Source organism: Ahaetulla prasina, chromosome 3 (assembly GCF_028640845.1).
Source record: "Ahaetulla prasina isolate Xishuangbanna chromosome 3, ASM2864084v1, whole genome shotgun sequence".
Taxonomy (NCBI): Eukaryota; Metazoa; Chordata; class Lepidosauria; order Squamata; family Colubridae; genus Ahaetulla; species Ahaetulla prasina.
The window spans coordinates 125,342,062-125,358,398 of NC_080541.1; the positions used below are offsets into that span (position 1 = coordinate 125,342,062).

The 16,337-nt window shown below is 37.1% G+C and overlaps 1 protein-coding gene across 1 annotated transcript; it reads right to left on the reverse strand.

The window, feature by feature from the left end:
* Positions 1–566: 566 nt before the first annotated feature.
* STX6 (syntaxin 6) lies at positions 567–15,786 on the reverse strand. Its single transcript, XM_058177074.1, has 8 exons — positions 15,491–15,786; positions 11,199–11,368; positions 10,453–10,547; positions 8,097–8,159; positions 5,930–6,052; positions 4,973–5,079; positions 3,371–3,465; positions 567–2,644 (listed from the first exon to the last, which is right to left on the reverse strand). Exons 1-8 carry the CDS (start codon positions 15,523–15,525, stop codon positions 2,568–2,570), a joined length of 765 nt encoding a protein of 254 aa, XP_058033057.1. The 5' UTR covers positions 15,526–15,786; the 3' UTR covers positions 567–2,567.
* Positions 15,787–16,337: the final 551 nt, after the last annotated feature.

Consider the following 16,337-nt stretch of genomic DNA (forward strand, 5'->3'; position numbering starts at 1 on the left):
TGACTCTATTTGCCATTTCCCCTGCTTTCAGACCGACTTTAGTTTAGATTCAGGCCTGCAGCTTTCTGTGTGTAACTTTCTATTGTTCTATTTAACATTAGCAATCTTAAAATATATGGACTTCAACTCCCAGAACTCCCCAACCAACTTGAATTCTGGGAACTGAATGCATATCTTAAAACTGATAAAAGTTGAGAAACAATGATTTAAACTCTCTGTTCAGAATATTGTGTTGTTTTTACTGATAATTTCTGGGAGCAGAGATGATTAGGCAGCTACTCTGAGCTTAGCCTCAATCAACTCCTGATTACCTCATCAGAATATGGACATTAACTAAACCTTTCAATGCTGGTCTTCACATGCATCTGGACACCAGGTCAATAAGAGATGGAAAACTGATCCTACAATGCTCCTTTAGCTGAAGACCAACGCACATCATGATTTGAAGGCTTTCATATTGGGAAATACATAGGGAGATCAAAAACCTCTCCCACTCAAATGCTGGAAGAAACGTATTTTCAATCCACATATCCTCACCCAGTCAGTTTAGCAATCACAATACTGAAGTTCTTTTAGAAATGTAATCAGCAAAACTTCATACAAGTGGCCCTTGCTAATTAGCCTAACACAACAACAGATCAGAACAGAGAAACAAGAACCTACAGGCTCTACGTGTTGAGATAAAAATCTTCAGCTAATTAAAATCTTACAGATGTAATAATAGAAATTCAATATCTGAATCTCATTCATGGTAGGGAACTGGGTGCAAATGAAACTGAGCTTTTGACAGCAATCATTGTGCTGGGCCTTAACAACTTTTAGCATGGGGCTTCTTAATAGAAAAGGAGTCCAAATGAGACATATTAATGCTTGAAGGAGCTTTGGTGGAAATCCAAAATCTCTACTCCCAGCAGAATATGTACAAGGAAAGCATTAAGAGCAAAAAGGCAGGCTTACCACACTTCCAAGTTAACAAAAAAACACACACATTACCATCCAAAATATTCCCGTTTTTTTGTCACCGTGATGTCTGGACAGAACAACCCAAAATTTCATGCGAAATACATTTTAGAAAGTAAGTTATAATCTTGTAGAGTTCAAGTAAACCACATTATGACAGGATCAAGGGAAATGGAGCTTCCTCTGTTACCAGGCCTTAGTGGGAAAATGTCCAGAGGTAAGATCCAGGAGCAACCATGATCCTAATCTATTTATTAGTCTGCAGTTAATTTCCCCAAACTATCAAAATAGTAAAATAATGGCAAAATTATTTTATCATAAAAGGACAGGAATGTTTCAATATTCTTTTGGAGGGCATTTTGCTGCACACTTTTAAGTACTGAAAACATTAAAGGATTTGTTTAAGAATTTTGTTTCCTTGTGTGCTTGTGCATCTATTCTAGGAGAGTCCATATTCTTCCCAAGATGTAAACACAGGACAGAAGGAAGAGGCAGATTGACATTTCCCATTCCTGCATTTAAATCTTGACATCTATCCAGCAGAAGCATCTCTTAAATTAGCAGAACTCAAATATAAAATTCTCTTTTCAGAAAACTGATAATCAAAGCCACAAAATCACAAGATTTTAGCAACCACAGTATGCCTACTGACTTTGTCTTTGTCTACACTGCAGTAAAACTGAGATTACAGGTCTGAAAAGTAGAGTCACTACAGCTGTCTGATGTACAACACGAACATGCACATATTTTGCTTACGGCCTGTATTAGCCTGTTAGGGCCAGTCTGCCTCCCTGAAGCAAAACTGAATTCCAGTCCAATGCCCAGACTTGCTATGACTCTATTTGCCATTTCCCCTGCTTTCAGACCGACTTTAGTTTAGATTCAGGCCTGCAGCTTTCTGTGTGTAACTTTCTATTGTTCTATTTAACATTAGTTAGCCTTACAACAGTGGGTACAGAACCACGTACCCTTGACATTTTCAAGTGCACAATTCTGTTCTGGAGGAAAACAAATATTCACAGTATGAGTTCAGTGGCTGCTCTTACTGGCTGTTTTCCTCCTTTACAAATCCATGATTATTTGGCAGGCTTGGCAGTGTAAAAGACCGGTGAAAGGAATCTTGTAGGCGATAGAATCATTTCTGCAAGATCTGCTTGTTGTGTGAATCCACACACATACATATGCTTGTTTAACATTAGCAAGAGTCCTGTTATGATAAGCAGACAAAAGGCATCTGGTGGCTTATATCTGCGACATGATGGAAATGATCACACAGTGGTTTCTTCCAGTCTAAACCACCTGTCCCATAGTAGAGCATTGGCAGAGTCCAATGTTTCAGCCCAGGGGAACAACTCCAGTGTAAACAGTATTTTTTTTTGTATGTGTGTGTGTGTGAATGGTCCATTTCTTCCTTGAGCAAGATAATGAGGATCATGAGAAGGAGAACCATGAGGACAGAGAGTTATGTCACTGAGAGCCATCCACAGCAGAACACAGTATCAAACTCTCATAGAGTGTTTTTGATAAAGAGTTTTCTCTGGTGGACAGGAACAGTGCTAAGATGTCTGCACAAAAGGAGCCCATAAAAGAATCCGAGCCCCAAACTATCACAGGACAAAAAACAGAATAAGCACCACCACGAGGATAACAAGGAGGATGATAATTGCACACCACTGTCTTCGATCTGCCAGTAAAAACAAAATCAAGAGGAAGAGAAATTAGCTGTATATTTTCCAGAGAGGCTAGCTCTTTTCACTGAGAACAATGCTAGAGTTAAGTTTGGGGGGAGGGGAGGGGAGAGACAGCAATAAGAAAAACCATGGTGTTAAGGGAGACTTTTTGCAGAACAATTCACCTAGATATTGGGACACAGCAATCATTATGGTATGCACCACAAACAACTCACTCCTTGATATATTAATTCCCTGAATCAATGGCAGCATATTTACTTTTTACCAGCATTTTTATTAACTGTACTTTGTTTATTACACATTTTATATGGCCACCCATCTCATAGATGCAACTGGGCAGCTGTCAACACATTAAAAACAATAAAAAACATTATCAACAAAACCTAAAAACTTATAATGGATATGGAGAAAAAAATCTAAAGCCAGTAGGCAAGGCTTGGACCACCTAAACCTAGGACCCCCTGTGCTCTGAAGGACATACAGGTCTTCCATGCTTGGCAAAAGTGTCAGGTGCCAAATTAATATTTTTTTTTATTATTTTAATTTTCTATCTTCTGACTTTAAGGTTGCACTTTTGTTTTCTCAAACAGTGCAATTAGCAGGTCTGAAACAAGTGGTTTGAGACACTCTACCTATGTAGAGGCTACAGCTGCTGTCTTGCCTTTCATGACAGAAAAATGACATTTTGTTACATTTTTGTTAGATTTCAGGCTACTTACCACTAGTCATATGGGATACTTTTGCAAGTTTCTTCATAACATTATCTAATCGAGACTGAGTGCTGTCCACCTCATGAGAGAAGTCGTCCAACATGCTGCAAGCACAGGAACAAGGCATTGATTATGCTCTGGACGATTGTTGTTTCTTCACTAGCATTTTATAGCATTGCCTAACGCTGTTCCCGTGTTCATTACTGATATAGCGGCATAAACATGAACTATCTCTAAGAAGACTGAATGCCCTATGCACTGAAATTTCACATAAGAAAAGTTAGGCAAGAGTTTGTTACAAAAAGTTTTACCTAATAGAGAAGTAGATATAATTTGGAAGAGTCTTGGATTCTACTTCCTCATGAGACTTGATTGTAGCTATCATCTCTTTTCCCTCTTTCAGTCATTACCTTCCCCACAATTTTCCCTTCTTCATTTATTAATTTTATCTCTCTCACACAAAGCTCATACAATCTTTCACTTATATATAAATTTTCTTTTATCACAGCCTTCCAAATCAATTATTACAAAAAGGCCCAACTAGAAGTTACATAAGACATTCAACATTGCCGCCTAACAGTATTAGTAATGGTAAGGATTTCAGCCATCTGTCTGTTCATTATTGTGGGGTAAGGTGTGTTCAAAAATATTTTGTCTTCCTGATGAATAAAAGAGAAACAGGGTAGGGATAATTTGAAGTCGGAAATTATTTCTACTGGCATCTTCTTATCACATAATTATTTTTATTTTCTAAAAATTCTTTATATACTTAATATCTAATTTGGAAAATAACTGGCATTACAAAAATACAAACTGAGGAATAGTATACATGTTTGTTTTCAAACATTTTTTTTCAGATGAAATAGAAAAGCAGCTATCTTTTTTTAAGCTTAAAGTTATCTGGACAGCATTGGGAGAATTGTAATAATGAACTACTGAAACTCTTTAAGAAGCAAACAAGCTGATTGCTTGAGTGTATTAGTGCGAAATAATATCTCTAGAAATAAAATAATTTATCATTCTAAATGGAAGATTCTATTAGTAAATTCTCCCCTTTGTCTAAATTGCTACTTTTCCATCAATGTCTACCATGTTGAATGAATAGTTTCTTTGAGTTCCATTTGTTCATTCCAAAATGTGTTTTAATACTGAAAGTTAAGTCAAAAAGACTTTGCTTTTATGTTTTGATTTGTAGAGATGAGGATGCATGCTGCTGATTCCATTTCATAAACCCACAAAGTAAATGAGATTAAATACTTAGCATTTCCAGGAAATGCCAAATAATTTGTAGCATTCAGTTCTACATAAGCAAGCTAATCATTTCTGAGGCAATTTTTTAGTTCAAACTCCATTTCATGCCATTCAACCATTGCTGAACCAAGCCAGGCTAACTTAGGCCAATTATTTTTGCTGCTGGGTGAGAAAATATTTATAAATTGCACCAAAGATACTATCATGCACATACTCAATAACTTTCTTTCTGACTCTCACACACACTAGGGATGACTGTTCATGAAGAAGTCAATACAGTAGTGGGATTTAGCTGCCAAGAAGACTGCTAATAATAAATTTATATTATGCACACAGGGATTCAATTTGCTTAATACTCACACAGCTTGTTCATCCAATTCCCCTCCAATGCGTTGGGACATATTCTTTAGTACTCCAATACTGCCAGAGACCAGCTCCAACTGTTCATCCTGCTGATCAATGATTAACTGGAACACAGAATAGAGTTGGATGAGGGGAGAGGAAGAGATGAAAGAGTTATGTAGTTCAAATTATGCATTGAAAAAGTCATTGGCTACAAACTGCAAAATGCTCTGGCTTCTTGAGCATCCAGACACTGCCTTGAAGAAAAAGTTCATCTTGCCATTAAAATGATTGAAGAGGGGAAACAAAAGTTATACTTAAATCTCCATTCTGAAGCTGTTCTTTTTTTTTTTTTTGCTAAAGAAAAAAATCCCACCTTACATGCCTGCCCAGATCTGAAAAGGAAAATTCCTTCAATCATGATTTGTCTAGCTACACTCTCAATACTACTTTTTAATTTAAATGGGTGTGTTATTGATGAACTGGAGAATGACATGCCAACATTCAGAGAAGGGGCTTCCTTGACTCAAAGCCTGGTTCATGGGTATCTTTAACCCCGAGAATGTGTATTTATATGTGGGAGAGGAGCAGCCTGATTTCTGTGTCTTCGTACAAAGTAGAAAAGGTTCATTCATACTTGCTATTGGTACCAAATATATGTGTCTCCCTGGATGTCCCTTGTTCTTCATTTGGATACTATGTCAGGTTGTGTATGTGGGATGAATATGCAATTGGCCACTCCCAGACACTCTTTGAGAAATAAATGCTCTTATCACCTTGGAGGCATGATGCTCACTGTCACCTCCTGACTCCCCCAATCTGAAATACAAATGTGAATGTATCCTGAGGTTGAATATGAATCTCACCTATTATATTAAGAGTCTGTGAGATTTGTGGGTGAAAGCCTCATCTAGAAATCCCATTCTATAAGTGGCTAGTTGGAATCTTTGCCACAGACAGACAGATCCAGACTACCTGCTGCTGTGCTTGCTGATCTTCAATGAAGTGTGAATTTGCAGACTGCAGTTCTCGATCCAAGCGGCTGTATTTATCCGCCCCAGAGCTCCAGCTGTGAGTTCTACTTTCTCCCAGAAGCACCTGCATAGGGAATACATGGTCAGTTATTACATGTTGTTTGAAATTGAACCCTTGCAAGATGTAGATGCTGTTTTGTCATCTCAGCAGTGGTGAATTCAATTTTATCTACTACCAGTTCTGTGGGCATGGCTTAGTGGGCATGGTGTGGCTTGGTGGACATGGCAGGGGAAAGATACTGCAAAATCTCTATTCCCTCCCCACTCCTGGGGCCAGCCAGAGGTGGTATTTGCCGGTTCTCTAAACTACTCAAAATTTCCGCTGCCAGATCTCCAGAACCTGTAAGAACCTGCTGAATAGTACCCCTGCATCTCAGGATTTGATTTTAGATGGGCTGGTTCTTGCTTGAAAGAGCATATGTAATATTTGAGGGTTCTCCTGAATTCACACCTACTGCTGGATTTGCAGGAAGAGACTAAGATGAGGGGATCTCTGCTCAGAAGACTGATGCAATGGTTGAAGTCCAATCTTGAGTGGGAGGTCTTGGTGACATTAACTCAAGCTCTTACCACCTCTATACTGCAACATGCTTTAATGGGGATGATTTGTAATAGTATCTATAATCTGCATCTGGTGCAAAAGGTGGTGGCTCATACTGAGAAGTGAGAGTAATACTACTACAGCTGCACAACAGAAACCGTGCTGGCTTTCAACTGGCTTCTTGGTACAATTCAAAGTGCTGCTTTTAATAACATGAAGCATTAACATAAAACATAAGATGCCTCTATCTATAGGAGTTTCTCCTTCAAGGAATATCATCCACATATTCCAAGAAAGGATTTTTAACATATGCAGACTCTTTCCTTTGGAATAACATTTTCCAGAAAAGACTTAATTGGCACCCACCTAGCTTTCTTTTAGAAAGCCATTAAAACAGCATTGCTTAACAGAAATTTTGGCTTATGACTATCAGCAGCGGGTATCAGTGGGGAGTGCTGTTTCCTGGTTTATTGACACTTTTTAGTCATTCTCAATTGTGTGGGGTTGTTTTTGTTGTTTTTTAATGTTGTATTCCCTTCAATCTCTACTAAGAGGGATGGACTATTAATATGGTAAATAAACAAATAAACAAACCAACCCACTCTCTCTTATTTTAAACTGTTTATTAGTAATTTTGATTGTATGTTTTTAATTCAGAAACCTCCAGAATGTATACTTGATTATGGTGGCATGCAACAACTGTAAAGCAAATGGATAAATATAACGTATAAATCTCATGACTCAGACTGGTCTCATCACATTTCCAAAATCAGATTTTTAAGACTCAGTAATTTTCTATTTTCAATGCTGCCACTGCAGCTCAGTTTTCAAGCAGGTTATTAAGGAACAATCTATTTCTTCCTACATAAAAGGAACAGTGGCAACAGAATTTTTTTTTACTAGTTTGAAACTAAGTAGTTAAAGAGAGGCTGAATTATAGTGATGACAAATGACCGAGAAGAAACCTCTGCTTATTTTAATCTACGTTTAGATCTTAACTTTGCTGTTTCACAGCTATGTCAGACTCAGAACAATGTGAACCTGCAAGATTTAACTATTAATTTGCAGAAAAGCTTATATCTGCACAGTTTAACATGTACAGGCAATACTTAACAATGATATTCTGTTTGTATAGCTTTAAAGGGCACACAAATAGTTGTCTGTTCACTTGAAATCCAATCAGTCTTGAGCCTGATTGAACATGTCTAGGACAGGCTCAGGGAACTGCCCGGCAATTCTCCCCCATAGCAAGACAAAGGTGCTGTTGCACCACACAAGCTCAATTTCTACCAAAGCTGTGTCTATGTTTGGAAATCCATGGTTTCTGTCTTCGGCCATCCCGACATTCACTTCCTGATGGATTATCAATGTGAGCATAACAATAATTCCGTCCTTTCCATTAATTTAGGGGAAAGCATGAATCAAGTCCAGTATGCTTCCTGAACTACGGGAACTTCCCTTTTAGGTGAGTGGCTAATGTTATAACTAAACACTTAATACAAACACTCCAGTCATAACTAACAAAGTTGGCATCCAAGGTACAAGGTAATCTAGTATCAATACTGACCTGCCTGTTTTTCTTTTCAGCCAGTGCTTGAACAGACGTATTTGACATTTGATCCTTCATATCCTTTTTAAATATATATATATATATAAGTTAGCATAATTGACTGATACGGTAGTTCGTTTACCATAAAATAATTTATGTGACAAATATAACCCAACTCCATTGCCTTTTTCTTGCTTCGTTTTCTTTGGGAATGTTTCAGTAACAAAAAGCCTTGTAAGGGTCGCAAACCTGATATTCATTTGCATATTTACTGCAAGAGTCAAACTAAATATAATCCACTGGAAAAGGAAATGGTGATGCAATCCCACAATTTTGCCAAGAAAACCAAATGGACATTCATGAACTGGACAGTGCCAACATGATATTGGAAGATGGGCCCTTTAGCTAGAAAATTGTTTTAACAAGCACTGCAGAAAAGCGGAGGACAAATACAAGGAGCGCCAGTGTTTATGATGTGGCTGGATTAAAGCTGAAACAATGCCAAGTTGCTGATGTGGCAAGAGGAAAAATAAAAGTTTGATGCTGCAAAGATAAGTATATCACTGGTTTATGGAATGCTGCCAAATTTATAGTCAAATTAAACTTGATACTGTCAGAGCAAAGTTAGGATTGAATACTGACAATGTAGGAATTGGCAACTTGGAATGCACTGCATATCAGTGTCAAATCCTTGGTGAACAAAAAACAAACCATAGGACAGAAGGAGTAGTCAATTAGCTATCACTATTAGCAAAAGGACATGAAACATAGTACCCAAATACAACTTCCCAAATGACAGAATAATCTCAATTTGAATCCAAGGCAAGCTAGTCAATATTATAACTCTAAATTTATGTTCCAGATATAGATGCAAAGGAAATGTAAGTTCAACAGTTTTATACGTTTGGCAACATCTTGATGAAAAAAACAACAACTAAAAAGAGACATCATAGTAGTTATACGAGACTAAAATGCTGAAGTTGGAAATGAAATAACATACAGCATAAAATAATGGGAAAATTTGGCCTTGGTGTACAAAACAAAGCCAGAAACAGAATAAAAAGCTAAAGATAAAATTCACAGAAAAGAGATAATGTAAATAAACAGAAAAATTCTTCAAAAGTAACCTTGTAGTTGTTATGTCTAAAGGTTTGGATCATGGAACTAGAGCCAGACATTCTTGACAGTAAAATTAAATGAACTCTAAAGACTATTTCTAATGCTATAGTTAACGCTACAGCTAAAGTCAATGAAATATAAACAGAACTGTTCAACATCTTACAACATGATAAAAATACAGATAAAATACTACATATAATTAGTACAGGTAGTCCTTGACTTGTAACTGGTGGCTTAGTGATTGATCAAAGTTATCACAGATTCCCCAAAAGGTTCTTATGATCCAGTTCCAAGTTCCAACATGCTGCCACCTCCAGGTCACTGCATTTTGGGCACTTGGAAATTGGCCTGCATTTATAGCCATTAGCAGTGTCACACAACAATAGTTTACAACACTCAGTAACTGTTACAAAAACAGTTGAGCCAGGAAAACAAGGAACTAACGGAAAGGAACTCATCCCCCTCCCCCTTTAGACTCTCTTTAATTTAAAGGGAAAAAAGGGGAAACACTCTCAGGCTTCCACGATTCTGTTATTATGGCTTAAATCAATAAAGTAAAATACTAGTATTTCTTGTGGTAATCTCTATCCAGACATGGCTTCTTAAAGACCTCATAGCCAGGTTTTAAAAAAAGGTTGACAAAAAGCAAGCTGACCACTTATTATCATTGATACTTTTTGTTGACAAGAACTCGAAGGACCAATCACTGTTAAAAACAATCTTGGAGAAATAATGTTCATGATGACATAAAGAGTTAGAAATGACTAACAAATGAGCAAATCACCACATATATGGGAACCCAGAAATAAAATACTTTTAAAAAATACTTAAAGCAGGCATCTTGAGAACTACTGTAACGCCACAATCTGGAGACCTAAATGTGCTCCAAAATATTCATATCTGGTATAAAGGCATTTTGCGTTCGATATTTTCATGAATTCTGACTTATAGTTTTGACGGAAGTGATGGATTGCCATTGTAGAAAATCAATTTTCTACATTTCTATTTTAATAAAACAAAATCCTGTTTTATTAAAATAGAGATAAATATTGTAAGGTATTTTTATGACTTGCCCTCAGAAACATTGCATTGCATGACCAGAATTATGTTTTTGTTCATGAATAGCAATTTTGAGAGCTATCTTCATATTCTGTTTAATTTCATGGTGAATTAGAAACTATGCTCTAATAAATAGGTAGAACTTCTTTTGTGTTACATCATAGTGTTGCCTCCTCAAGAAACTAAAGCGTCTTACCCTGACCACTTGCCGAGTGCTTGTGATGAAGGCTTTTCTCACACCTAGTTCTGTGGCATCAAGGTTGAATTTCCGAGGATTTGCTTCAACAATGCGTTGAGAATAATCAGTTAAGGGATTACATTTCAAATGCAATTTTTACTTATATATTTTCATGAAACCTTTAAAAATTAATAGTGCACAAGGAAAAAACAAATAAACAAACAAAAAACCCACAAGGAAAAACTATTCTATCAGCATTTTTAGAACTGCTATGCTCTTATGATTTGCTTTCTTGTTTCCTGTTTTGTGAGATCCGAGGCTAAAACCATTATCAACAACACTACAGATTTAAATTCTGAGTGTCTTTTGCTGGCTAAGTGCTTCTTAGAGATACACTATTAAATGTATCTTTCTCTAACAATGTTCGATTTGTGACTACAGACTGTGTAAAGGAAAGCAAACATGTATATAACAACTTTATACCCTGTAAATGTACAAAGCTGTCCATTTATAGAATGTATGTCTTGTACTTTTATAAAGGACAATAATTATATATTTCTGGGTTCAACAGCTGCTCCAAAATAAGTTGGAGAACTTTTATTTATTATTTATATAATATTTATTAATGTTATATAATAATAAATAATAAATATTATATTTTAATAAATATTATATTTATTATTTTTATGGACAAACCATTTGGCTGCTTGGCTAGATACTATGTGAATTTATTTAACTATTCACCCCAAGAACAAAAAGGATATTAATTGTTTCATCTAAATCTTCAAGATCCCACTCAATACTCCTTAAGTTGTTCCTTAGCTCATTTGTGGTCCAGTCGATTTCTTCTCTTGTAGCTGTTGACGGATCTTGTAGGAGTTCTGTCCATCTCTGGAACAGCCCCTGAGCAGTATTTACTGCCTTTTGAACTTCCCTGGAAGTGAGAGGAGGAAAATCTTCATGAGTATTCACATAGAAGGTATCATCATATAAACTGTAAGTATCGTTATGGGACTACATGTCTCCACTAAAACTTCACTTTATAGACTAGTGTATCACTCAAAACACCCTCATCCTTCAGCCTGAAAGTGAAATAAATACATAGAGCCATTTGTCATATACATAAAATAATATATGTGGGAGTTACAGTAGCTCATCTATATAATGGTGCATTTCTAGGTTCAATTTGTGTATTTTTTTCCCTATGTATGAAGGGTGAGATTAAACCATAGCTAAGAATCAGAGAGGACTGATGTTTTATTCTTCTCTCTCTCTACTAGACAAAAGATAGCAGTGCTGAGTGGGTACGAATTGTCCCCATGATCTTTTTGGTGGAGTGAAATGATTTGAAGAATTTATCATTCACTATTTTAAACTCCTATAATGCTACTGAAGTTTCTAAAGTGGCTTTAAAAATGTTGTTTGAAAATCAGACTGGTAGTAAATTAAATATCTGTTTCAAGGAAGGGATGGGGTGGAAGGAATGCATTAATTATCAGGTAGACTAGGATACGGCAATCCAAGGACCACATTGAATCTTTCTGATTGCAAATAACATGTTGGCAATTATATTGATCTCTGACAGTAATAAAGATTGATTTGACATGTTGATGATTCAATACTGTAAGGGCCAATTTTAGACAAATTTGTGTCAGAAAACTCAAATGGTGCACAGTGTTTTATATAGTTAAATCAGACCGTACACTGTTAACTTTTCATAACACAGCAGCTGAAGCATCAAATCTGGATTTAGGAGGACAAAGTTTCCATTTCTTCACTTCTTCAGAAAGGGCATAGAAAGGGAAAGGGACACTTCAGAGGACGCTCTACCTGTACCCATTCCTCTATATGACAAATTTCCCATTCATCTCCTTTATTTTCTTATTTACAAACATCTTTTTAAGTTTAAAAAACAAAGATTAAAATATGAAATAACATAAAGGGTAAAAAAAGGGAAGAAAGTAACAGGACAGGTTAAAAAGTGACCAAAAAATAAAATATATAATAAAAGTGACCTCCAATTTATTTCAGTACACAGATAATAAAATTCAGCAACTGTAATTTAAACAAGTAATCAATATTTAAACTGTCTTAAATACTAATAAACACTCTAAAAGATCAATATTCACATCATATCCTCTTAATTTTAATCTAATGCATACGAAATATGAATAACCATATATTTAAAAAAAACATCCATCTAATCAAATCAGATCTAATCCTCAACCCCAAAATTCAAAGATGATTTTTCCCTTCATGTGGTATGAAATCTAACAGTGGTCTTCCAATAACAAGCAATTTGGTCAGGTTATTGTTTCTAAGGAAAGCAGTCAATTTTGCCATCTCATCTAGCTCCAGCATTTAATAATATCTAAGGAATTAGGTGTTCACTTATTCAAAAATGTTCAACTAAGTCTGTCTTAAACTTCTGAGGTATCTTTCAAAATAATATCCAGCCCTGCTCTGCAAATAATGTTTTATTTTCATTGATCTTCCAAGTAACGGTTTATCTAAAGAAGCAAAACTTTACATGGTGAAAATTCCCAGCACTAATTTTATTGTATAAGACCATTAAAAAATTAAATATACTTTTTCAGTCGCCATCAGTTGGAAGGGTCTCATGGAAGTCCCTTCTTAGAAATAATGCCACAATCTAGAGGAATGCCAAGAAAGGACTTGGTCACATTAATTCAACCCTATGGAAGACATTTGAGAACACACAAGACCCAAGAGGGGGCTCATTACTTGGCACTGTTAAATACTCTCATCAGTCTCAATTATTTTGAAAGAAAGTAACAATAAAGGATGCCTTTCCCCCCCACATCAACAAAATAGACTTTTCTCACTCCCCCCCCCCCCCCGCTTCTTTATGTCTGACTAGAGAGGCCTTGGTAACAAATTGGAAAAAAACGCTTCTTCAAACAGTTTATAACACAGGGCCTTTAGTTTCACAAGGATTCATTCAAAATTAGCAAAATGTTCAGAGAATGCCACTTACACAGTAGGCTATGGCTGTTATCCACATACTGTAATGAATTCAGCATGTGAAATAAGTAAACAAAATACAGTATCTTTTAGTAACAAAATGATAGTACTTTCAGTATGTAACAATAATACACCTTGCACAAGACAGCTGAACATACAAATCACTAATTACTATATTTTATTGTACCATAAAAAATTCCATCTAAAAAATATTATTCTATTGAAAATCAATACATCATTTCAAAATATGGACAGAGAAAGCAGCATTTGCTAAATTAAGTTTGAAGAGGCAATAAAAACATGTTATCTGTATGTTATGACATTATTTTAATTTCAAAGGATGTGCAGCATGTTAGCCTATATGTGAAGCACATCCTCTACTTCAGCACAACAGCTGCTTTATTTCATGAGAGGGCAGACTGTGGTGTTTAGAAGACACGATGATCATGCTACCAAATATTATTATTTCTCTTAATATATTCTTGCACATAAGCTTTTGATTAGCTTTCCCTCAACCTAATGGCTTTCAGATGCGTTAGGTTACAACTTTTATTATTCCCAACCAACACCCTGATGTTGGCTGGGGATGATGAGGGCTGCTATCCAACACATCTGGAGAGGATCAGGTCAAGAAAGCTTAATATAGTAACAGAAAATAGAAATATTTGAAAGGTTCATTAAAACTGAACAATATGCAATCTTCCTGCCTATCCACATGTGTGCACATATTGTACTCTCTATTTAATGCATTCTAAATGTACCTATATTCCTTTCTTACAGTAGCTTGCATGAATGCTTCAGCTAAAACAGCATTCTAAGGCAAAAATATTTAGATGTATATTTAAATATATATGCTTTAAAGCTGTTTATGTACATACTATCAAAAACAATCAGGGTAGAAAAGTATCTTGTGCAAATGGAAAGCTCATAATCCTGGCCTAAAGACAATATTGTAGCACAATGATCAATAACTATGAACAGAAGCCAAACAATGTTGTAGGATGAGAACAAGAGTGGAATGATGATACAGAGACAGGAGCATGGTTTTCTTTCTGGGAGTTAAGGGAGATTTGGGAGGAGGTGCAGTGGTTATTTTTAATTCTCTTAAATCAATTTATACATTATACTGGTATAAATTACACATCAAAATGTTAGGAAATCATTCTTTGATTTTTGGCAAGGGAGTGAGAGGGCATATGAAGTCCTGGTACCACCCTATTACATAGTTCTGAAATATTGTCTCCAGATAGTGCACTGCCATTTAATTATTACCTGTAATAGATATTTGCTAAAACTTTCTTGCATACACCCAACCCCTTTCTTTAGGAAAATAAGCCGTTATATCAAACTGAATAAAATAACTTGATATGTCCTGGATCAACTATTACCCAGTTTAACTGAGAAAACTCACCCATTTAGATTTTTTTTCCAGTTTCCACCATTCCATTTCCTTGTTTAAATCTCGCATTAAGATAGTATCTGTACACACCTCCCTGCTTCATAATGCAGGCCAACAGATCAAGGAAAACGGAGCCAACCACCTTCCCTCCCCTCTAGCTCCCTTTAGGATTTTAGCTACCACTGCTGCGGACAAGTTTGTGCCTGTTAACTTTATCAAGGTGCTGCCAGACAGGCATGGAAAGCTGGCTTAGACCCAAGATTGGCTTCTGCTAGGGAGCTGAATGATCCCCCGAAAAAGAAAACGACACCTTTACAACCCGCCTGTGCCTTTTTTTATATTTCCACCACCGCAACCATGTAACAAAACATGGAAGAGGAGGGGGGGGGAGAAACCCAGTACCCAGCAGGGAAGATTATCCCGTTCGAGAACGAGCAGGGAGGGGGAAGAAGGAAACCCCTCCGAGAAATAAAGACAATGGGTTCAGGTCCAGAAGTGGCACCACTTCAAAGGAGAGGAGCGATCTTTCTCCTAGACTAAGACGCAGGGCAGAGACGGGCTGACCATCCCAAGGAGGACTAGGCCGGGAATACCACCCACACCCTGGCAAGGCCTCCTCCTCCTCCTCCTCCTCCTCCTCCGCCACCTCCTCCTTGCGGGCTGTCCACCCACCCTTTCACCACAAAGAAGGGGTCCTCCATGGACATGACGCCTGGCGCCCGTCGCCGTGCGGGCTTGGCTCCAAGTGGGTCCCCCCACGCCTTGCCGAGAGCTTCCCAGGCTGGGCCGCCCGTTCGCTTCCGAGGCTTGTTGCGACCCTCCGCTCGCCCCCTTTCCTACTACGGGCTGGAGCTGGAGCAGCAGCAACAGCAGCGACGCCTCTTCTTCCCACTCAGCGGGTTTCAGCGCCCTTGGCCGGAGGAGCCCCCGTTCACGTGAGAAGGGAGCAGCGGCACTTCCCATTGGAGCAGAAGGACGTCCACCGCGCCCCACGTGACGAGGCAACACGGGAGGCCCCGCCTTCCTGTCTGAGCGTGCGGCCGAATCAGATGCGCCGGGGAAGGGAGGGGCTTTGTCAATAATCTAGGGGAGGAGGGGGTATCTATTTTAATCTCAGTTTATGGAGTTTTATTTTATTTTATGTATTTCGTCAAGCATGTATTTTATGACACATACAATGCTGTGTTTCTGTGGCATGCAGATAGGCTTTTAAAAGTTCTCTTTCCAAAAGAATTTTTACATGCCCAAAGAATGATGATGATGATGATAGAATTTTTTTTTTTATTGGCCAAGTGTGATTGGACACCCAAGGAATTTGTCTTGGTACATATGCTCTCAGTGTACATAAAAGAAAAGATATGTTCATCAAGGTACAACATTTACAACACAAATGATGGTCAATAAATCAATATAATCAATATATATGATAATAATGATAATAATAATAATTATTTACTTTATTCATTAAACATGAAATTTAGTCAACTGAACATTCAAAAATGCATCGCAAATACCATTG